The following is a 24,021-nucleotide window of genomic DNA, read 5'->3' on the forward strand; positions in this document are numbered from 1 at the left end:
CTAAAAAAACAATTTAATGTGTCATCATCTTACTTTGAGGTGGCCGTTGTTAGACGCATCATGTAGAGGCGTGTCATCATCCAGGCCTTTGGTGTTAACCTCAGCCCCGGCTGCCAGCAGCTGCTTGGCCACGTCATAATACCCTCTGTTGCAAGCCTCATGCAGTGCGGTCCAGCCTAAATATGAACAGAATTCCACTTTTAGGTGCCTGCTTATTATCTAAGGTTATGGAGAGAACTGGCACATCTATCCAATCATTTATGTCAGACTGTTTATTTTAGAGGTCTAAATTTGAAAGAAAGTTTTAAAGAAATTATAAAACGAAACAGCCCTTACCTGCAAAGTCTTTTACATTCACATCAGCCCCCTCGTTGATGAGCTCTTTAATGCGGCGTGCCTCCCCGCGTATGGCCGCCCGGTGCAGCCGTGTCTCACCCCTCTCGTTCCTCTTGTTCACTTTGTCTTTGGTTTTTGAGGCAGAGTTTGGTGTTCCTTTCTGACCCAGACTTGACTGTGACTGGTGCTTTGGTGTTGTGTCTAAACAGAAACAGCAACAATAGCAAATATTTACAACCAAGACAGACAATATTCATTCAGGCCGGTCTGTTCTGACCTCTAGGTGGCGATCTTGCACAACACAAAAAAATCATGCATTCACATCATTCAAACAAATTCTTCCACTGCATTTTAGCCTTTGGATTTGTGTTATTTATTATGATCAACGCTCACTATATTCATGTACAGGCAACTCAAAGTAAACAAGAAAATGTATTAGTGACCACAGGGAAGATAAACTACAGCTAAAACAATATTTTTTCAAACCCTTAAATTCAGCACAAAGTAAAGACTGTGCACAACGGCTGGCATGCAAAAACGCTCCGCGGGGGTCTCAGTTTCCTGCAGCTTTGTTTTGGAAAAATAAAACTGTAGATCCATTTGAAGAGGCATAGCTAAATCTGAGTAACCCAACAGAGAGAAGCATACTTGAGATAAGCAATAAACACAAACTTTGAGCGTGATATTTCATGTGGTCTGGTTTAGAAATGAGACTACCAACAGAACATGGGTTATTGCTCCAAAGCTCCCTATAAAATCAAATGTGAATTGAAAACGACTCATTTGGGAACCCTTGTTGCTCCATCAACAATACTGGCCTGATGAACAACGGTGGATTAAGATCGTAGAGGTTCATTTCTCTGAAGTAATGGGAATTGATGAGGGTTATCTTGTTTAATCGAATTGTAATTAAGTGTGCTGGTGTGTGCTTAAATGAAGCATAACGCTTGTGGAAGCTACTGACTGGAGCCACAGAGTCCCTTTCCGTTTATGCCCCTCGAGACGTGGCGCCCATGACAAATACGCACCTGGACTGTGTACGGACTCCTCCGCCGTCATCTGCATGAGAAGAGCCACCTGCTGCCGCTCTGAGAGGGGGTACCCGGCCCGGATCCCTGGCATGCCCATCCCGAACGGCAGGCCTGACTTCCTGGTGTTGGTGGGCTCCTTTTTAATGCGCTTCCGCTCAGGACCTTGTTTTTCTGTCGGGTGAGAAAACGAGACAACATTTAACCACAAACCAGCCTCTAATAGACAGACAAACTAACTTTTGTGGCCTTTGCAAATCATTCTAGGTGCAAGTTAATGTGCATCGAGTGCATTTCCCACTGTTGGTAACTTCTGAAGGTCAAGTGAAACCTACAACTCTCGGGTGAATTCCCGACCCGTCTTCCCATGTGTACAGTTTGAAAGCCTGCTGGTGGTTTGAGATTTCCCAGAGGCCCCACGGGGAGGGGTGAGCGAGCCCTCCATTCTAGCGTGTATGTTTCTTTAAGAGTATGACTTGGCAGCCTGTCGCCGATTACAAAATGGCTGGTGTTCACATTTCAATGTGGCTGAAGCAAGGTCACTGATGCAAACGGACAAAGGCAGCTGCTCTTCACAGAAACGCCCATCAATTATTCTCAGTATGTCAGTGTCAACATATCGGCTTCACAATGCAGCCGTCCAGTTCATTGCACCCGTCTCGCTCACGCTATCGACTCTGGCAAACACTAAGACGGCTCCCCACTGTACGACCCCGCGCTTCAAAAAGTGCAAACATGCACAAATGTCACACACAAAATAAAACCGATTAAAACGCACATCGACCCTGCCATCCAGAGATCTGCCAACACAATCTCACGGGGGTGAGTTGCTGTTTTACAAGGTAACTATTTGTATTTATATATCTTTTTTACGAGGTGGCCAAGTCGTTTGATTTCATTCATACATTGTAGTACGAATGAGTGAAGGTTCGTTTTGGGGGTGGAGCTTTTTCCTCTAATAATCGTGTGTTTCTATTTGATTCACATCGTACGAATTCGTCACCTCATAAAATAGTTACGAATTCCTGCGAGGTCAGGCTGGATCTGCTCTTGATCTAAATATACATAAACGTGCTTGTTATTCCCAACGTAGCGGTTTGCTAAATTCCAAAAGCATCAATTAAACAGAGAAAGCCAGACAGTAGTCTTCACTCTTCATGGTTGTGGCTAACACCTGTAAACACTTAGTACTAATGTACACCCCAACCCCTCGAACACACACACGCATTTGCCATTTAGTCACATTCCTCCATTTCAAATCTCGAAGCGCATGGACAGCAGAAGCAGTCTAAACATGTTTTCAATGGGTGGATGAGAGGAACAGAAAAATGCAGCGCTAGCTCTTTTAGCCTTAACCTAAAATAGAACAAACTGAAGTAATAACACTGGCACGGTTATTACAGGATCAAACTTTAGGTATTTGTTGTACTTTAACTTGCTAGGGTGTAGTCCAAAACAAGAGTCATTGACGCACATGAGACATGTCATGAACAGTCCCTCGCAAAATCTGTGGCCCCAAATTTCTAAATAAACCCTGCGACCTACGCAACCTTCAACACGTCCTTCACGTGTTTATGTAACTTGATAATACCTTTAACTACCCAAGGAAACTCACCATTTGAACACATTTGATTGATTCAGGTTTTTGAACAGGTTTTTTGAACAGGTTTTTGTTTAGCAGGTTGTCGGTCCTACTAGAGTTCGACGGACTTAAACTAAACTGGTGCAGTAGTAGTGTAGAGTTTCTTGGTATGTTTTTTGAGAGAGAGCTGCTTACTGTGTGTCCTTTGAGACTGAAGGGAATCTAGGTCAGGAACCGAGGGTGTAGGGACCATAGACTTAAAGCCGAGTGAAATGGTTAATGGATATGATACTTTCTTTAGCACAAAAAAACGAATAACGCCAAAAGCTTCATCCTTTTTATAGTTACAGAATCACTAGAACTGCAAAACTACAACGTAGAAAATCTCTGCAAGCTGCCCAGAAAAAACAGGAAATGAAGGCAGAAGAGACAGGAAGTGCCCACAGGAAGTTGTGTCAATGCTTTGTGCATAGCAATCGAAAGGACATTATGGGGGAGGACGTTTAAAAAAAAATGGGGGAAAAGGCCTTTCGTTAGCCATGATGACAAGAAAGTCATCAACAGAGCACTTGAGAGGATTTTTCTTGAAGCGATTGTATAACGTCAGTGAACCAGGCTCTTTAATCAGAGCAAACAAGAGATGTTGGGTAAAAGCAGACCACGCTTCACCTCTTCAGCATGCCGGGCCAGCTGCACACAGTAATAAAGGCAAGCCAAAACAGACGCCCAGTGCAATTCAGGCACCACCAGATCTGATGCATACAGTAAAAATCACAATAATGAATAATTCATATGATCGCTGCATGAGAGAAAATGAAATACTACAAAAACATTCCTCCCTGCAGGAATACAATGCAGAAGACCGCACGAAGGCCAAAAAAACATTGCCGGTCCGATCTGACACACAATCTTCTCTCTCCGCCTAAAGCGAGCGGACGCATCATAAATGCAATTATGTACATACGTTAGCCGGAGACCGACTGCGTGTGCGAGCGTACCAGCGCTCATGCCTGCCAGCGTTGGCAAGGCGTGGGCAGCAGCGGAGCAGCAAATATTGGCGTCTCTTATCAGCCAACCCACTCTTTGCCGCCCATTCCCACGTCTGCTATATCCCTAACAACCAACGATCTCAAATCACACATGTGCAAACCACAAGAAACACCTCCGAAGCTATTCAACAGCAGTAATATCCTCTGGAAACGCATCGGCACTAGCAAACGCTCTGTGCTTCTTCAGAGCAATGGCACTGCATTCAATTTCCATGCCAAGTTGTCTCTCTAATACATAATGCAGCAAAGATGTCTGTGGCCGGAGAAAGCGCAGCAGAGGTAATGAGCAAACGCAGAGAAGATGGAGGCGGGAAGACAGTAAGGAAATATCCTGAGTGCTCCTGGGCCTTGTGGGCTGCTCCGGAGCTACAGCGAAGTGGTACAGATGATCGCCCAGGCTCCCTGACTGCACAATGCCCCACGAGAGACATGCTGCAAAAATATACACTAAATAAATTATGCATTTCAAATAGAATCATCCAGAAATCAGCGGAGAGAAAACACTGAGGCTGGCTCTGTTTTACCTGTGCTTATACACATGAAATATATCTCTGCGGCTTTAACGGCAGCATTTCTTTTAATTATCGCAGGCCCGTGTGAAATCTGCTGACTGTTTATGCATTTACTGCACGGGTTATTGGGGGAAACCAGGGGAACGGATTGTATGAATACATGAAATGAGCAAAGAGCACTATCCTCTTGCTGGCAGCAGAATTAAATAAACTAAAGTAAACCGATATGCTTAACTCTAAATTACAATTCTTTCCCATTCTGTAGAAATCTGTTGATCCGCGCAGATTCTGTGTCAGTCTGTTTACTGATGTATGCCTGGCGTTGGTGGCGGATAATATCCAGATATAGATTGTTCCAATTTAAACAATAACCCTTCTTTGCAGGTCAGATTTCCATTCATCTACTGTTCATCAAAATGGTTTAATTCATGTAATTTCCTTTGATGTGAACAATATTTCTGTTAACAAACAGCCCCTGCATGATACATTTAGGCTATATTATCTATGAAATCCATTATAGGCCATACACAAGTAATTATAAACGACCAGGCAAAATTCCCTCTTCCAACCTTTCTGTCATAGGTTCTCCAGTCGTTCCTCATTCTCCCTTATTTATTCATCTTCAGCTCTTAAAAACCCAAAACAACCCCTGTTCTCTACCTGCAATGGCTTTTTCCATTTCAATCGCACCAGAACTAAGTCGATAATGGTTTTCTTAGCATCTGCTAACGCTTCATAATTTAAAACCCACACAGCAGTAAAACATTAAACGTAAAAGGGTATTTTGTTGAATGCTGAATGCAGTAATGGAACAGTAATGGGGATATAACTAGTCCTATATTGGACATTTAAGGGAGAGAAGTCCAACTACATCAAAAAGTCCCAGTAAGGAGGCGCAGAGCCAAATGCTGGAGAAACGGGGACACAATGATACAGCAGAAAATGTGAAGCAACCTAAACCGAGACTGCAACTGCATGCCTTAGAATACAACCAAAAACTGAACTGGGGGAGTATTGTTTTCACGTCTGAGCTTTAAAAAAGAAGTGTTGAAATCTGACAGAGGAAAAAACACAAATACACCGAAACAGGCCAGTCAAAGAATGGCCGTGACCACACCCCCTATTAGCATCACAATGAGCCCTTCAGGCTTTGTCTCATGAGAAGGAAAACGGGCAAGATTTCACACCTTACAGCCACGTCTCAAGAGGAGGAGGGGGGTTCTGCCAACGGCTTGCTAAAAGATTACAGAGTGGCTGCGCTTCGGCTTCAAAAACATGCAGAAATTACAGCCCTAAAAATAACAGCCCATACTGAAAACACTGCTGTCTGTCTAAAGGCAAAAAGTCAACAAACTGCATTTCTCTCCACCAGATTGTCGACAAACAACCGGAGTTTAGAGGAACCAGGCACGTTAACTGAAGAATAACTAAACATGCAAAAGTAAAACACACAATGTTTAGACCTTAAAGTCTTTTAAATGCAAAAATCCTGTCAATCTGGGCTAGAGAGAGAAAGCTAGTGCACAGTTCTCAAAAATGGAGCTCAGGATAAGTACTTGTCTGATTGAATAAACAAAACAATAAAGCTCACCTTTCTGTGCATTTCATATCCAACAAAATATCCAATAAACTAAGTAATGGTTTCTCCAGCAAGACGCTGTGTTATTCCAACACACAGCACTGAAGGAAAACTCATTCTACTTCCTGCTACCCAGAGTGCTCTCCCGAGAGCTGGCCCCACCCCCTTACCCGAGTCAGAATCTTTCTGATCTCCATTGGCTCCGACGGTGAAGGGCAGCTTCCTCTTAGGAGCCTTCTCTTTCATCTCTTTGACACCATCGCTGCGGTCCAATTTAGGAGTCTTGTTTGACGAGCCTTTGTCTTTATCCTGGAGGAACATGGGAAGTGTAAGTTTAGCAGGAAACGCTATCAAATAATTCAGCTCATAGCAGATGTGATGAAAGCCTAATAAACTCTTATACAAATGGAGATATTTACATGCATGTCCATATCAAATCTTCTTAAAAATTGTCCTGAAACCAGATACAGTGTTTTTGGGATTGGCACTTCAGTGAACAAAAGATACTTTGAAGAAAGGAGAGGGGTCTGTACCAAGGCCAAGACACTTCACATCAACAACTGGAAACCATCAGACAGCCCAGAAACTATACATGTGAATATATCTTTGTTTAAAACCATTAAAAGAGCAATTCTCAAACACAAACCATTATGAACGAATCAAAAACTACAACCATTTTACCCCTAAATGAGGACAAAGAAACACAGATTTCCTCACGTCCTTGCTTTCTATTTTTTACGCATTTTCAGCATTGTTTTAGGAAAATCTTTGCAACGCATATAAATACGGTACTTACATACTTTTTACTAACACAGCTAAATGTGTAGAATAAAAAAAATGAAGATAAAATTTACTCCTGAGCAGAGAATTTAGCAAGATTTCATCCGTAAAAAAACTAGTTGGGTCCAAAAGCCGAGACCACTCTTTATTTTTCATTTTTACCTATTATTAGTAAAACTATTCAAATAAAAATCAGTATTAAAAGTGTTCAAGAATGTCATCATGTCTTTGCTCATTTAACCTACAACGATTTAACAAAGCTCAAAGGACCATCTTGTCTTTCACAGTTTTGCTTATTTGCAAAAAAAGACATTTTTAAATCCTGAACCTGTACAATTTAGAATTAGGGCTGTCACGATTATTAAATAATCGTCTTATCGCGATTGTTTGGCCTCATCGCGATGGTTTCGGATCATCGCAATTATAGCACATCTCTATAGAAGACACTAGGGGGAGCTGTAGTGCATCTGCATATTGTATATTTTATTGTATATATTGTAACTAAAGCATGGTAATACTTGTAAAATGTACCACCACAACACAATCACTTAAAAAAAACTAAAGCATATACCATAAAAATAACCCGCAGTACAATTTAATATTATTTCAGTGTGAAAACCAGTCTACCAAAATCTCATTAACATAGAAGTAAACTTTTATTGTAGTCTTGCAAGTGAGAAAAAAACAGACTAGAAGCTTTTCTATGACTGATAGAATTTTAATGGTGGCTTCAATTCACTCCTGATCAATTTACTTCATTTACAAGTATTTGGCGGTTGTATTATTGACAGGTAAAAGCCTAAACCTCAAGTATGATGACCCAATTTTTTCCTATGTATTTCCAAGAAAAAGAACATAGTCTTTATATTCAGAACAACATGGTCGTTTCAAAGCTGAATAAAAAATGAATGAGAATTAAAAGTCAAAGCTCTAAAACAGACAATTAATCGTCATAATCGCAATGATTTATTAGACAATTAATCGTCAGCCAAATTTCATAATTGTGACAGCCCTATTTAGAATATCTTATTTTCAATACAAACAAACAAAAGTAAGTAACGCGCTGATCATTGATGGAGGAAGTGATACCGGATCATCGGTGTCTGGCTGCAGGCAGTGCTAATGAAACTGAATTAAAGAGCTCTTAGTGCTGAGATAAAGCTGAGGCTAAATGCAGCGTATAGATGTTTCCACTGTGAGAGCATTTCTGTCCTGCCCACATCCCAGTCATGAGACCATGATGTCATCCACGTGCAAACACGCACACACAGCTCGAGGGAGTGAAAGAGCAAGAGCGAGGAAGGGAGCGATGGCAGAGCAGGACTTCATGCGGCACGTAGAGAAAAACAAGCGAAATCAAGTTAAAACGGTTTCGCTGCTTTTCTTCGAAACCATCTGTGTGAGCGCTCTGTTTACTGACTGGTCTCCTAGCAATGCTTTCACTCTTCCCCTCTCGCTCTCACTCGCCCGTTCTCTCTCTCCCTCCCCTTTGAAAAGTCTGATGCAATCCAACACAGAATGATGTACATGCACACACCATCTGGCCTATAAAGTCTATCTGCTCTTACATCAAAACACTGACCACCAGACCCAAAAACAGTTATTATGATGAGCAGAAAATAACTTCTTTCATGCACATACATGTTATTATGCTGTCCCATACTGTGTTTCTGTACAGCCATGCTCTTTACAGTACCCCTACAGCTTTATTTAACCTAAAGTACAGCTTAATTTACTTTTAGGAATTCGGTTTGGTTTGGTTTTGATGTTGTCTGCATTTACCCAATACACAGGCCAAATCTTCACTTTGAGATTGAAGGATAAAACCGGAGCTTGATGTATATTATGTTAATACCGTATATTATATATTGTAAAAAATGATCTCCTCTTTTTCCCGTTCATCGGAATGTCATACGAGTTTGGAGAAATATGAAGGCGAGTAAACAACAATGTTATGGCTCTGAATGATCACTGCAGGTTTGTGTGTGGTGTGTGTGCGTTTAGATACAGGAGTCGTTTTCTCACCTTCTTCCCACCCTGTTTCTCCACCATGTCGGTGTTGAGTGGGAAGTCCTCCAGCTGGGGGGTTTTAGAACCCCCACCCTTGGGCATCGTTCAGCTACTGCCACGCCAAACCTCATTCACGCTTCCATCGCATCGTCATCGACCGTCTGTAATCCAAAGAGAGAGAGACATTAGCACCTCACTGTGCTCGAAAGACATTTTACTATGCACAAAAGCTCCCATTCATTCATCTACCACCATTCTGCTTCAACCCAAGAGACCACAATAAACAGAAAAGTAGAAAAAATTAGGGCTGGGTATCGAATTTGATGTTCCGATTCGATTCTGATTCACAAGCTCTCGATTCGAGTCGATGATTATAGATTTAATACAAATGATAGATATTTCTAAAAAAAAAAGATCAGTAAATATCACATTACAATGGTGAATTAAAAATTGAAATGCCACAAAAAAAATCGATTCACAGCTTTTGAGAAGTTGATATTGAATCGACCACATTTTAAAAAACGATGAATCGATTTTTCTGCCCAGCCCTAGAATAAATATTTACATAAGGTCATGAGTTGGGAGTTGGTTTAGAAGACCTATTACTAGTTCCCAAACCCAACATCATCTGAGATATATATATTTAAAACAACTACGTTATCAATGAAAAGGACAGCACTTCAACTATTCATCTATTGTGAAACGAGAAACTCAATCTAAAAATGTTGACCTGCAATTCATAGTTACGCAATCTATGTTTACATACAGTACAGGTCAAATGCCACTGAAATCACAGGCTTGCTATAAATGCAACAATACACGTTTTTAGTATTTGGATCACTCCCAGAATGCATTTGTTGCATTCAAGCAAGAACTCAAAAACACCAGCCAATATTTATTTTTGGTTTCGTATCGGCCAGTTTCAAAGATTCCCATGAAACCAAAGTACTTGGAAAAAACTCTAAGAATAGTCAACTAGCACCAACCTTTCTGCTAAAACACAACCATGTAGAAAAATCTGCTGCTTATAAAATTACACAAAGCCTTGCCTGAATGCATATCAGGGGGATTTTATTATTTTCAGGTCAAAAGAGCACTTTGAGAAGTTACAGCACACCTATTCTAAACATGCCACACAACATAAAGGATCATTCATGTCTGTAGAGGAAGCAGCGCAAGACAAATTACAAACCAAAGTTGAACAGGTTTGTTTAAATCCATAACCTTAAGTACGAGCCAAAGTAATATGAATGCTTTTCTGAAACACCACAAAAACCCCCACAAAATAACAAAAATATATATTTATTTATTTTAAAACACATGAGCCAACACCAAGTACAGTTCAGTGGCCTGCGAAAACTACATTAGCCTGGACAAAGTCATTTACACATATCAGCGCTACAGGATGAACAAAAAGATGAACATACACAAACAAATTGTGCAGAACTCGCAACTATACTGCAATTCATTAGCACTGCAGGGTGGAGATGACTACTGCCAGAGATTAGAAAAAATCAATACTGTAATATTGCAATACTACGGCAACTTACTGAATCAATGTACAGAAAATCAATATGAATTAATTTGTTGGTCATTCTGAATTAAAGCATTAAAAATGTAGAGTATTCAGAGCAAAAAGTAGTGGTTGCATGTCTGCAAGAGACCACAGTCATCTTTTCTTCTGACTTGGGAGCAATTAGTATGCTGAACGTTCCCACAGCACGCCTGCAGTTTCAAGTCACCCTGTTGCAATTTAAATTGAAGCACCAGCTTTATACGACACGCAATTTGCCGGCGGTGCCATTTAAACGTTTCTTTCTCAACGGGCAACGACATGCATTGCATCATAAGCAAATATTGCGCAAACGTATTGCATGGCAATGATTCACTCCCAACGAGATCTAGAGTTTACCCACGTTCTGTACAGGTAATACTGTGAAGATTACCTCTACTCCGCCCATGATCAAATATTTACATATGTAGAACAACAATGCTTCACATGAGGGCAGTTTCACTGTACAGTAATCCTTCTCCATAATTCATGCGTTTTGGTTTAGTGAGCAGAGCTGGCTCGCTCGTTCCCTGCTCCTTTGCCTTCGTTCTGTATCGCCCCAGTATAGCTGGCGCTCTCCCTTACCACAGCGTCAGTCTTCTCTATACCGCCCTCTGATTCAAAGACTGTTATTTATAACCCCAGCTAACGTGCCGCATGCGCACAGGCAGTGTGTAATATTGCTCTTCTGATATGCAGGCGTATGAAATGAAATGTCCCTTACACGCGGCCTATTCACACCCCACATTCTAACTCCACACTTTAAAGTGGCTGAAAGGTCAGGCTGATGGGGATACACTACACAAAAATCAGAATTGCCTGCACTGTACATTAGGTCAAAGCATGTTCCAGAACAATTTTGAGATCAAAAGAGCCACAGGCCATTATACATCTATACATACACTCTGAGATGCTGCTTTTACGTTAGGCACAAGGAACAGTTACCAAATGATCAAAACAAGGCATCTGTAGTGCACTTTGAATCTTGCAGTATTATTCAGTGTCACTACTTAACTCATTCCCATCCAGAGGTTTTTTAGATTTAGAAAGATACATAACATAAACAGAGCTTTTACTGTTTTTGGATCCGTATACGCTGTACTGTTAAAAAGATGGGCAACAGCACCACCTGCTGCATAAACACGGATTGCCGTTAAATCTCGCTTTTGCCAGGGAAGCGTCGCCTCTTCATCGACCAGATAACTCGTCACTTGCGGTAAAATAGTTTGCGTAAAGCACAATCGCAAAATAAAACACAAGGACAATAAACAACATTCTATTGCAAATAATAACGTGTGGTCAGATTTATAAAACTGAACCAGTACTTTACAAAACTCACAAGTTAAGGGGTGTTTACACTAACAATTATGAAGGTTAAAAAATTGTTCTACAATTTAGAGAATAGCATCACAAATATAAAAATAACGCTATCGCACAGTATCGTTGGGATCACTTTCAGAGAGACGGTCAATAAAAATAAAATTTAAAGTCACACATTTAAAATTAGGGGTGCACCGATATGTAAATTTTGGCCGATAACGAAAACCGACACTTCTTGAACACTGGAAGTCGATAACCGATATATTGGTCGATATACAGTACTTAAATATTAATATAACATTTTCTGAGACTGAAAATCATGTCCCAAGCCTACTTAACACTAATTCAAGAGTCTTTAACTTTTAAACTTTCTGGTATAATGTTTATTTAATAAACAAATTAAAGATGTTCTCCCAGAGCAACCCAGAAAGGTGTTCTCAATAGCCACAAGTCCAACAGGTCTCAAGACAGAAAGCATTCAGACAGCAGTCGGCTTCAAACAATATGCTTTTGTTCCTATAATTTACACATTTACACACATACATACTACATCAACAATGTTTTGCTAATAGCAGTAAGTGAATGATCATGAACAGAAAGACAGTACTGTACTGTATTTTAACTGTGAGCAGCATGCAGCTAAAGTGGTTTAACCAGGGGAAATGATTCAAAATTTATCGGCTATAATATATTGGCCTAAAATTTTTTACAGATAGCATTAAAAATGACCATTTATCGGCAGATTCCGATATGGCCGATAATTTATCATGCATCCCTATTTAAAATGTGAAACTGTAGCGTTCAAGTTTAGAATAAATGTTATCATCAGTTGGTGTGGACGCTAATAGTTTTCATTATACTTATCGTTCTTGGAGTCAACGGACCTTTACTGGGTTAGACCCGTATTTAGAATTACTCAAAGTTAAATCACATACAGTATCTGTAAGCTATGTAATGGAAACATTGAGGGAATTGTGCATGTCCTGCACGCTTTCATCTTATTGCTAGAAAAGAAACGCACCTAGAGAGGAAACGCAACAAGATTCATTCCAAAAACATGCATCATTTCCTCTGCCTTCCACCCCAATCAAAAGCTGCAGTACATCTGCCATCAGTGTGGGTGCTTATGTCAGACAAAGCGCTTTTTGCCTGCAGCCAGCTGTAATTCATCACATATGAGATCTACTTTTAGCACTGTACTCTACTGTAGCTGCAGCAGACGGTGCATGGCCCAGGCTTCATACTGACATCTCCATGCATCAGACACAACCACACAACACGTGAAGAGTCGGTACACATTCACTGCAGGGGTTTAAACACACTGATGGAACGCGCATGATGTCATTCCCTATCCAGGCACAATGTGATAAAGAAAAGAGCAAAAAAACTCCAAATACAATGGAATCTCATTATTACACACATTAGTGTTGCATTCAACACAACGCCAACTTACTAAATGTAAAAAGTTAAATAAATCGCAAAGTTGGACTTCCATCTCCAAGATGTGGGGTTTATTTATGTGAACATGGCAGCACCGAAGGGGCATGTACACAAATACATTTACATTTAGCAGACGCTTTTATCCAAAGCAAAGCACAAAGTAGGGGAAACAATAGAAGCAAACTGTGCAACAAAAGAACAACAATGCATAGGCGCAGTAAAACTGGTCTCAGTTTGCCTACCACAGTATACAAAGCTAATCTTTTGTTTTTGTTTGGGGGGATAGGAAAGTAGATAAGAAGTAGAAGACTGTACTAATGGGTCACATGTCGATAAACCTAATTTTAAGCATGCATCTGAAGAGACATGGAAAATGATACTCCAATGATGTTTATATTTGAACAATATAGTGCAAGCATTATGTGTTTATATTTATGTATAGACCACTTTGGAGGATGTAAACAGAGGTCCAGAAGCACTTCCTGTTCAATTTTATTAAACCTTACATGTATGACTAAATCTTAAAGATATTCATTTAACGTTTCAATTAGATTTGAAATGTTCATTTGGTTGTATTCTGTTTAAACATTTGTGTAGTGTTCAAAAATGAAACAGGACCAGCATTGTTTACGTAAGTGGTCTATATGTGATGCTAGTATTTAACACTGTAATAGTGTTCACGTTTTGTTTCTTTATATGTCGTCTTATAGTATAAATATATTAATCTATATAGTCCATTTAAATCTTTGTAAATCAATAATATTCCTTCTATACATGCATACCTTCCTTCTCCTCATATATTTATTGATTTAATATTGTGTACTCTCAAGAAGAAATATCATACATCGGCCTTTGAAATACAGCTTAAACGGTCACGTTCCAAATGCAGCCCAGTCATCACATGTTGTACATACAGGTTCAATGGGCTGCATTTTTCACGCTAGCTGATGGGCAGATAGACAGGCCTTGTTAGTGGACGGCTGGCTCCGAGCCATGGGATTAATGCGGGTAGGAATGTAGGCCTCTTAGTTTGCTGAGGCTGACCCCGGCCAGTGCTTAGACAGCTTTCTCCCGCCTGCTGACGGTGCAGGCCTGCCTGGGCTCAACCGGGGACGCAAAGCTCTCTCTAATCTCCTGCTTCCACCAGCCCCGGTCACACGCACATGTGCTTACTACACGGATCGGGATATAACGTGGCTATTCTCCCAGAGAAAGAAAAAGCTAAACATGACACAATACAAAGGCTGCTTAAAAAAAAGCAATTGCCACAAACAATTGCTTGTGAAATATCCCCGGGGCGACAGAGGCCTGGCATGACAACCGCTCAAGCCAAGGCAGTATCGCCAGATAGCGGTCGTCCTAAAATGAAATGAAAAGCAGGCTTGTTGTATGTTCCAACAAGTCTGTGTTCCTCACATGTTTGAGACGGTTGTGTGAGCTCGGCTGTGTCATGTCCAGGCCTGCAGGGTATTTGAAGCAGGTACACATGTGGCACATTTAAGTTCATGGGCGTTCACACAGACGCAGATTACATTTCAGCAGGTCTCGGAGCTGTTGGTAGGCGTTTCTACATGACAGCAGTGGTTGCTGTTCATCTGCATGTAAAGTTGAACACAGTGGTAAAACATCAGTGTGAGAGGTAAGACATCACTGTATCGATTGTAACTCGCCCCTTCTTTACACTCCCCTCTCTCTCTCTCTCTCTGCAGTCAAACAGGGGCCACTGCTATAGTGTGCTACAGGATACAATCGCTGCTACCCCAGCACAGTATGACTATTATGGGGTGCTTTGGTAACAGTGCCCCCTGCTGAGATAAAAGAGCCCACAACCCCCAGCTCGGCACCAAGGTAACGCGTGGTGCTGTCATCACATCCCGTGATATTTAGTGCAGATGTCTCTCGTGGTTGCAGTAAAAGCGTTGCTACCGAACAACATCAATTATGCGGAAATCTGTGCTTAAGTTCATTAAACCACATCAAACAAATAGCTGCGAGTTTGATTCTTTAAAATAGCCATGCTGCGTGTCTTTTCACATTGGATTACAAAATAAACAAGCAGCTCCGTTTCAGCAAGGCTGTAAATGTAATAGCTACATAACATCACAGACCTTCCTCAGATCGGGTCTGAGCTGTAATCTGACTGCATCGGGAACACGGAGATGTGTGCGCCATAATGAGGGCCATGATGGTTCCCAGGTGCTGCCGAGAGAGGCTTAATGAACAGAGCTCTGAGGCGTGGTGCGCTCGCTCTCCGCCGCGGTACTGTAAAAGCCTATTTACATTTCATATAAGAAGGAACGCGGCAGCGAGCCCTGTTTGGTGTGCAAATAGAACGCAGCAGAGGCCAGCCGGGCCCCACTGCCGTTTCCAGGCAACGGAGGGATGAGGTTGGCTGAGCAGCCCCTGACCCACACCAATTCATTTGATTAGAGGCTTTTGTGCCGAGAGGAAAGAAGACAAACAAGAGGAGGAGCGAGGCGGCAGGCCACGGTCGTTTTCCTGCAGTCACCCCTTATTATTATTCCACGGTGACGCAGGGACGCTGCATATACAGTATGTTTGTGTGCGTCCCGCTGTTTTTTCTCCGTGAATGAGAAGGTGGTGCTGCAAACACAGTGGTGATATTCTGGGAAAGTGCGTAGCTGTTAATAAGTACAATCAAATGGAAGCTATTCCCACAGAATTGTGCGGAACGCCGTGTCGACATCTACAAAACGCCTTATTTAGCAAAATGCATCCAACTATATATTCTAGCTAAAGGATGCCATTTATTGTTTTAATACAAATAAAAAAAACATATCCTTTGTAATAGACTGTAATGAACATTTTGTAAAAGCAACAGGACATTTCATTTGTGTACACTGACAATACAGTCATGGCTGTGACCATAATCACAAAAAAGCACAAGTTGGAATGTTTGGGCTACTTTGATCAATCTTTTAATCGCCAATATGACTGTAGCATTCTCAGCTCCGTTGAACACATCTGACCATATTTGAAATCACAAAACTATGCAGATTTTCCCCAAACAGCAAAAAAAGTCCACACGGGCGCACTAATAAAGCTTTTCTGCACTCAATGCTACTCGCTCATTTCTGACAGCGAAGTGTAATCTGTTCTTGAAAACAGCGCTGACATAATTCACACTTCACTTTCTGGATATTCTTCTCTAACTATACAACATTTCTTCATCTGTCGCTTTCACTCCTCCTATTTTTCACAAGCAGAATTATCTCAGAGGAATGGGGAAGATCACAGCGCGCCAGCTGACACGCATACACACATGATATGCACACAAGGCCTGTTGCCTAGCAACGCATGGACGGGGCACGTGTTTTTGAGCAGAGTGAGAGAGAAATGACAAGGTGCAGAGAGGAGGTGGACGCGAATGCTAATGAAGGTGTGGAAATGCATGCGAGTGTGGAAAACCATTCTTGCCCTTTCACCTTCCGCCAGGATAACAAGAGTTTCCCACTGAATCGGCCATCTTAAGCTTTGCTTACACCTGGTATTAACATCCATCTCATAAGTGGTCCGCCGAGACTGTTGGTTTTTACCTACTGTCAACATAACATCTTAAATGCGTCTCAAATGCGTCAAACAGTCTGAATGAAGGAAACTGGCATTCGTTAATGAATAAATGGGACATTTCGATTGTGATATTACAGAGGTTTGTAAGGTGCGATTAATGCATCATGACAACAAGATTTGGGACACTGTAGTAACATGTTGGTAAATCAAGGACCTTGACAAACTGACTATTAGATAAGTAACATTTCTCCCCATTGATTTACAAGTCAAATGCCTGTGACGGCTTATGTACGCAGCATACAGGTTCATCTACGATTCATACGTGACTACAGACACAGTGTTGTAAAAACAGATCAACTGGTGCCATTGCTCAGACCTAAAAAATCTACTAACACAAACAGGCCAGAGTAAAGGTGATCCAAACCACTGTTCCATTATGGGATGTTGCAAAACATGAATCTTTCTCATCACTCAAGCCTGCCTGTAAAACCAAACAACATACAGTGAGCATGGCTTTCTCATCATTATACAGTATACTGTTGTGGTCCAAAATGACAAAAGCTAAAAGAGGGTAGCATGTTTAAAAGCTCTTATCCAATCAGAAAAGCATGTAATTGAAGGATTATTGTTGTATAGAGGGAAATGCCAGAAATAATTCAGCCCTGATGCAAATCTGCTTATCAAAGAGGGAACATTAATCTTGCCGCAGTAACACTTAGCACACAAGCTGTAATCTGCAATGTAAAAAACTGTGAATTCCCTTCCTATCCAACAGTGATGGAGCACCTGGACGGATAAGAGATGTCACATAATCTAGATTCTGAAGACAGGGCGACTTCAAGAGACCCGAGAACAGGATCAAACTACACCTCATATCCCAACCAGCAAGCCAGACCACAAAAACAAACTGAGCCATTTTCACCTCTCAAGCACACGTGACTATATAATACACCGCACAGAATTAACTATAATAGCAAATTATTTAAACAATGTATTTCATTACAGCATACGTGACCCTGGACCACAATACCAGCCATGAGGGTCAATGTTTTTTAAATGGGACAGGACAATATTTGGCCGAGATGAAGCTATTTGAAAATCTGGAATCTGAGGGTGCAAAAAAATCTAAATATTGAGAAAATTGCCTTTGAAGTTGTCCATCAGAGCTGCTGTAGCAGGCCGTTGATAAGAAGAAACAGGTTTAATTTAACGCTCTCTATTGGCTCACCGCTGTAATGGTGTTGTGTAGAGTAAATGAACCTGAAAGAGGAAATTCTAAACTTTACATAGATACCAAACCTGAGTGGGTAATTTCCAAAGAGCGGGCAGCAGCGAGCGATGTTTCCGCGTGTTTTTCGGCCGTTTTTGTTCGCGATTTTGCTGCATCCACTCACAAAAATAAAGTTTTGATATATTTACGGTAGGAAATTGACAAAACATTATTTTGGCCTTATGACGTACCATTATTTGACTAGAAAATGTGTCTGTCAACTGGGCATGAAAACATTCCTTGTTCCTTATAATTTGGTGACTAAATGCCAAGAATCTCTCACCACACAGAGGTCTAGAGCTATGACAAAATAAAAACACTTATGGGTTAAAAGTCACTTAGCTTTTGTTAAATAAATTGTCTTTAATCTTTAACATGCTGCTTACGTCAGTGAGGAACAAACTAATGCTGTTATATTATGATGTAAAACACACTTTACTACAACTCCTAAAAATATTGCAGTTAAGCGGCCAAACATTTGTTTTTACCATTTTATATATCCGCTTATTGCCGAAAACAAATTTGCCATAAACGTTAATTATGACCCTGTATACACAGTAAACATAAAAAAATCCAGCCTTAATTTGAACTGATTTACGATTGCGAAATGGAGTTTGACTGAAACAGGCCAAGAATCAGTGAACCTACTTTAAATACAGCATAATTTTCTGCATCAGAAGAACAAACGTAATTCACAATGTCAAACTGCAACAAAATCTAAGCCGTGTGTTTTTTTCAGAATACGCATGTTATGCATTTAAACAGGGGTGCTGGCAGTCGTGCAGTAACCACGCACAACATATTCAACACCATCCACTGCAGGCTGCTCTAGAAAGGCACTTTCTGAGCCCGAGAGCACGGCACTACAGCAGCAAGAACAACTGCGTGCCCTGCCAGAGCAGCCGTGCAGCACCGCAGCTACTGCCAAGCCAAATCATGTCACTTGCTCTTAAGAGAACGAGAGGGTGGGCGAGTGGAAGTAGCATGTTCACTCACCTACTCATTCAGTCACTGTTACCAAAAGAGCATCGAGTTGAGTCTCGCAAATAATTCCAAATAGGGCTGCCTAACGATCAGTCGCGACTAATCATTTGCAGAATAAAAGTTTTTGTTTACATAATATTTGTGGGTGTACTGTGTATACTAATTATGTATATATAAATACACACACACACACATGCATGTATATATTTAAGAAATATTTGCATGTGTATATATATAATTTATATTATATATAAATATTTAATATATAAATATATATTTTTCTTACAATTATGCATGCATGTGTATTTATAAATACATTATTATACACAATCCAACCACATATATTATGTAAACAAAAACTTTTATTCTAAAAACAATTAGTCGCGACTAATCATTAGGCAGCCCTAATTCCAAATATGTGCCTTTTAATTAACTGCGGAATACGTGAAGAAAATGGGAAATTAAATCAAATAATATTTCAAATTGTATGCCCTAGTTCAATGCAAATTCATAAAGCTCGCTGTATGCCCTGATGGGAACGAGGCATGTAAGTTGAAGACATGTTTGAGGTGAAGGCCTCGGGTACATAAGATAGGCAGCACAGTGCCCACAAGTGTGGAGAGCTCCTGTCATGTGTGCCCTGAGGCTGGGCCGCAGGCACAACGGTCAGACTTTAAAGCGGAAATGAAACATTCGATCAAATGTACATTATTTGGTAAACTTATTTTCACTTAAATAAAAAAACATATAACAGATTTGATGCATGTAACCATTTAAGAAAAAACGTGATGTTTTGTTATGGCTTTTGGAGCAAGGGCGCCGCCTTCTTGCAGCGCCACAGCATGTGACATCACCGGGTTGGTTCGCGACATTGCAATATTATCCGATTCCAATACCCTACATTGAGCAGTGAAGAAAAACAAGTATTTCCTTACATTTTGAATGCGCACTTGTATTAAAATGGATGGAGACGAACTAGAACGAGCTGATGAGCACATGATTAGTCCTATTGCTTATGCATTTGAGCCAATACGCCGAGAGCAATGTATCCGTTACGGGTGGAAACACATGGTGTCAGAGTGGATGGTGTGTGCCGATGCCTACCGTGTTACAGTCTATCTGCTGTCAGGAGGCTGGTTTGGACCATATATTGCGTGGCCATTTCTGCATTACCATGGTGCGTACATTTAATATATTATGCCGCAAGGTGGACGTGTTAACTATTAACAGCAGGTAAGCTAACTGTCATCGCCGGTCAATAATATGAAATATGCTACGTAGCTTTGAACTAGTAACACAATGTAATGCACACATGTATGAAAACTCTGGCAAAATGACACATAAACACTTATTGTATGAAGCGTTGTTTACATCACGTTGCGTCTTACGTTATGAAATCAATGTTTGTTGATTAATAAGACTAATCATGTGCTCATCAGCTCGTTCTAGTTCGTCTCCATCCAATTTAATACAAGTGCGCATTCAAAAAGTAAGGAAATACTTGTTTTTCTTCACTGCTCAATGTAGGGTATTGGAATCGGAAAATATTGCAATGTCGCAAACCAACCCGGTGATGTCACATGCCGTGGCACTGCAAGATGGCGGCGCCTTTGCTCCAAAAGCCACAACAAAACATCACGTTTTTACTTGAAAGGTTACATGTATCGAATCTGTTATGTTTTTTTTATTTAAGTGAAAAAAAGTTTACTAAATAATGTACATTTGATCGAATGGTTCATTTCCGCTTTAACACTAAGACCTAACACCTAAACAACCAATCACTCTAACACTGCAGACCAAACAACATACACTCAGTTCTTTTATTTAACAAAGCAATGCCTGTGAAAAGAAACATGGTTCCTGTGGGGAACTGTAAAACAACCATCTAGGAGAAACTCGGCAACCAATCAAAACTTAAAATTAGGGCTGCACAATTAATCGTGGCGGTTGGCTGCGATGTTTTATGCGCAGCTTGTCAGTGAAGTACAGTTAAATGAAGCTGCATCCGAAAGCCGGAGGGAGCTCTCGCGCAGAAACTCCAATGCTCCAAAGAAGTACCACACGTATAACCAGGAACTGCCGTCTTCCTATCTGCATCTGGCATCTTTCTATAACGGTTTTTCAAGCCTCCTCAGGTATTTTCATAACAATAAAGTATATTCACAATGATGATGTTTGATGGATGTTGCTTTTTTAAATGCACGTTTTAAGCGACTCAAACGCGCCGTGCTTTCAGATGGAGCAGCACTTCCCACTGATGATCACAAAGCCGTGCTTCATGAACAAGCTGCGCATAAAACATAATTGCAGCCTTTGCGGTTTCACAATCGCGATAGCCACATCGATTTAATAACGATTTGAATGGGAATAGCGATTAATCGCGCAGCCCTACTACTAAATGTAAAAACTCAATCAAAACATAAAATAATTACCATTATATTTTTGTTTCCTAAACATGCCATTAGTCAGAAGAAGAAACTGGGATATTTCCCCCCAAAAGATTAGAGATTCACCAAAGAACAGACCCAATATTTATCAGCTAATATTTTTTATTAATTTAAAACCATCTGTATATTAGCTACAGCATGAAAGGCCAACATAACAAACCAATGGTTTATTAACTGCGTGAAGACACTGAGAAGCTGCATAATGCAAGTAAATAAACAAATACTACAAAATATAGTTCAATGAAAAATAACTTGATAGTGCATGAAAATCATGATATTATGATACTATTTTAATGACAAACACTCAAATAAGTAAACAAGTGACATATCGGAATAGGCCAATAGTAGTTTGGTAAACCGGTATCAGCAAAATTATTACTTGGTGCATCTCTAAAAATCAACTATAATATAATAATTCATCAACTATACAATCATACCGAATTAAACATTATTTAGATTCACATTCTAATGCCTGAACGGTCCCAATCAATTTCAGGTCAAAATTAGGCTACAGTGTGTCTGTGGGTCCCGGGCCCGGACTCCAGACGAGGCAGATGCCAGAGACGCACGCGGGTGTAAACACTGGGGGTGGGGGGGATGTGTAACCTGATCCCCGAGTGGAAAAATGCACATGCAGACAGAATGGTTGAGCAAACAGCACCCTTTATTCCAAAGCACTCCTGATGGAGCCTCTTTGGCGGGGGGCGCAGAATGGCAGGAATTACTGCACATGCACACGTGGTGGGTGTTGGTGGGCAAACAGGCTACGGAGTGGAAACTGACCCGAGCAGTGGTATGAATTATCAGGAGGGGGGTGAAATAACCCGGCTCACAGATAGCAGGGCGGTGCCCATGCTAGTTGCTCACGTTGCCAGAGATACAGTGTGCAAAAGAACATCTGTGAGGATGTTAATCCTATAATGCTCAAAACATTCCAGTCAACAAAATTACAGTCATACCTACACAAACGGTATGTTCGGAATGACATGCTAACATATACATAGAACAAAGTAGCACTATTTCTGCAGTATACAGTATGTATACAATACACAGCATGTAAGTATTCTGAATGCATGGCATACCTAGAAACGTATGGTCACCAACATTTGCTCAAATGTAACTGTATACAATCCGAGCATATATATATTACCGAGTTCTAAAATTACTATTCAGGGCTCCAGACTAACTTGTTTTACTAGGAGCACTGTAGCCCCTGACTTAAAATTTTAGGAGCACAAGCAAAAAATTTAGGGGCACACCTTAAATCAGCCTGCAATGCAACTATTCACATTTTCCCCAAAATAACTGTATTACTGATATTGACAAATAAGTTACTGATTATTTAAAAAGATGCAGAGCCTACAGAGACGCTTTGTTATTGATTGGTTCTAAATGGACAGACTGTAATCTGAATTAATTTAAACCAACAGAAATTGTGCTCGTCAAAAAGTATATATTTAATTGTTTACAGTGTTACACATTTAAGCAAAATGAAAGGTCTTGTGTTATTACGTTCTTACGATGATTTTATTAGCGTAAGGACACTTTTCCTCATGTTCACACAACCCACGTAAATAAAACACGTCAAATAAAACTTTACAAGAGCGTTTGTTCTTGCTGTGAACGGATTTGAAATGATACACCGCAGGTCCCCTTACATGGATTTCGTCATGTTGTTTCTACAGCAGCCCTAAACGGACAAACTGCTCTACAGAGCGCGTTTCGTAAATACGTTATCTCACAAAAACGTGACGACATCTTAGTCCTGTGTCAGCCACCATAGTGCTTCGAAGGGGGGGTGGAGTAAGTCGCTGGTTGAAATTCGTAAACCTCACCGCTAGATGTTGCTAAATTTCATACACTAGACCTTTAAATATATTTCAATTTAGTAGATGCATTACATTTCAAATACTACATCATAACATATATGATAAATATGGTAAATAAATATTGCATCATCTTCAATATTACGCAGCACTACTGCCTTTCTAAGGTTTAAAAAAGTGCCATCTGTAGGTCCAAAGCCAGTGAATCTATATATATGTCTGCAACAGCACAAGGAGAGAATTTTCGTTTGGGTAAACTGTTCCTTTAAATGGGCAACAGTAATCCCATATGACAATGTTGCAAAGTGATGTTTAAAATGTTAACTGTTGCATATAAGCCAACAATACAAAGAAACGTACAATATTGCATTCATAACACAGTGCTGAATGTAGTGGTAGGCTGCTGAGACGGTGTGAATCTCCAGCACACTGTGTCAACAGATGGCCAGCTTCTCATCATGATAATCAATATTCTCATTAGGCAAAGTAGAACTGCACCAATTAGCCGTTTGGACCGGTGACTTCCAGTAACAGGGACGCTGCATTCCTAACACCAATATGTTTAATCAATGAATACCTGGCTGGAGATCTGTTGGCCCAAAAACAATGAAGCTCCAGTACTGATACTTCAAAGAGAATGTGCCCAGGGCACATTACAAAATATGGACTGTGGGTTTGGGGAGAAGGCAAATAAAACTGACATGCTTAGTCGCCACTTTAAAGTCAATGAGAAAACCCTAATTGTAACACCTTTTTACATTTTACATATTCTGTT

The 24,021-nt window shown here is 40.5% G+C and overlaps 1 protein-coding gene across 1 annotated transcript in view; it reads right to left on the minus strand.

Annotated features, from left to right (window-relative positions):
* The window catches only part of ankrd11 (ankyrin repeat domain 11), a 121,605-nt gene that overhangs the window by 12,624 nt on the left and 84,960 nt on the right, over positions 1 to 24,021 (minus strand). The window contains exons 3-7 of the mRNA XM_057329075.1: positions 8,892 to 9,037; positions 6,257 to 6,395; positions 1,365 to 1,538; positions 337 to 537; positions 34 to 176 (exon numbers count right to left, since the gene is read on the minus strand). Coding sequence (XP_057185058.1) covers positions 34 to 176; positions 337 to 537; positions 1,365 to 1,538; positions 6,257 to 6,395; positions 8,892 to 8,978 — 744 coding nt within the window. The 5' untranslated portion in view covers positions 8,979 to 9,037. The remainder of the gene's footprint in view (positions 1 to 33; positions 177 to 336; positions 538 to 1,364; positions 1,539 to 6,256; positions 6,396 to 8,891; positions 9,038 to 24,021) is intronic.

Source organism: Triplophysa rosa, linkage group LG1 (genome assembly GCF_024868665.1).
Source record: "Triplophysa rosa linkage group LG1, Trosa_1v2, whole genome shotgun sequence".
NCBI lineage: Eukaryota > Metazoa > Chordata > Actinopteri > Cypriniformes > Nemacheilidae > Triplophysa > Triplophysa rosa.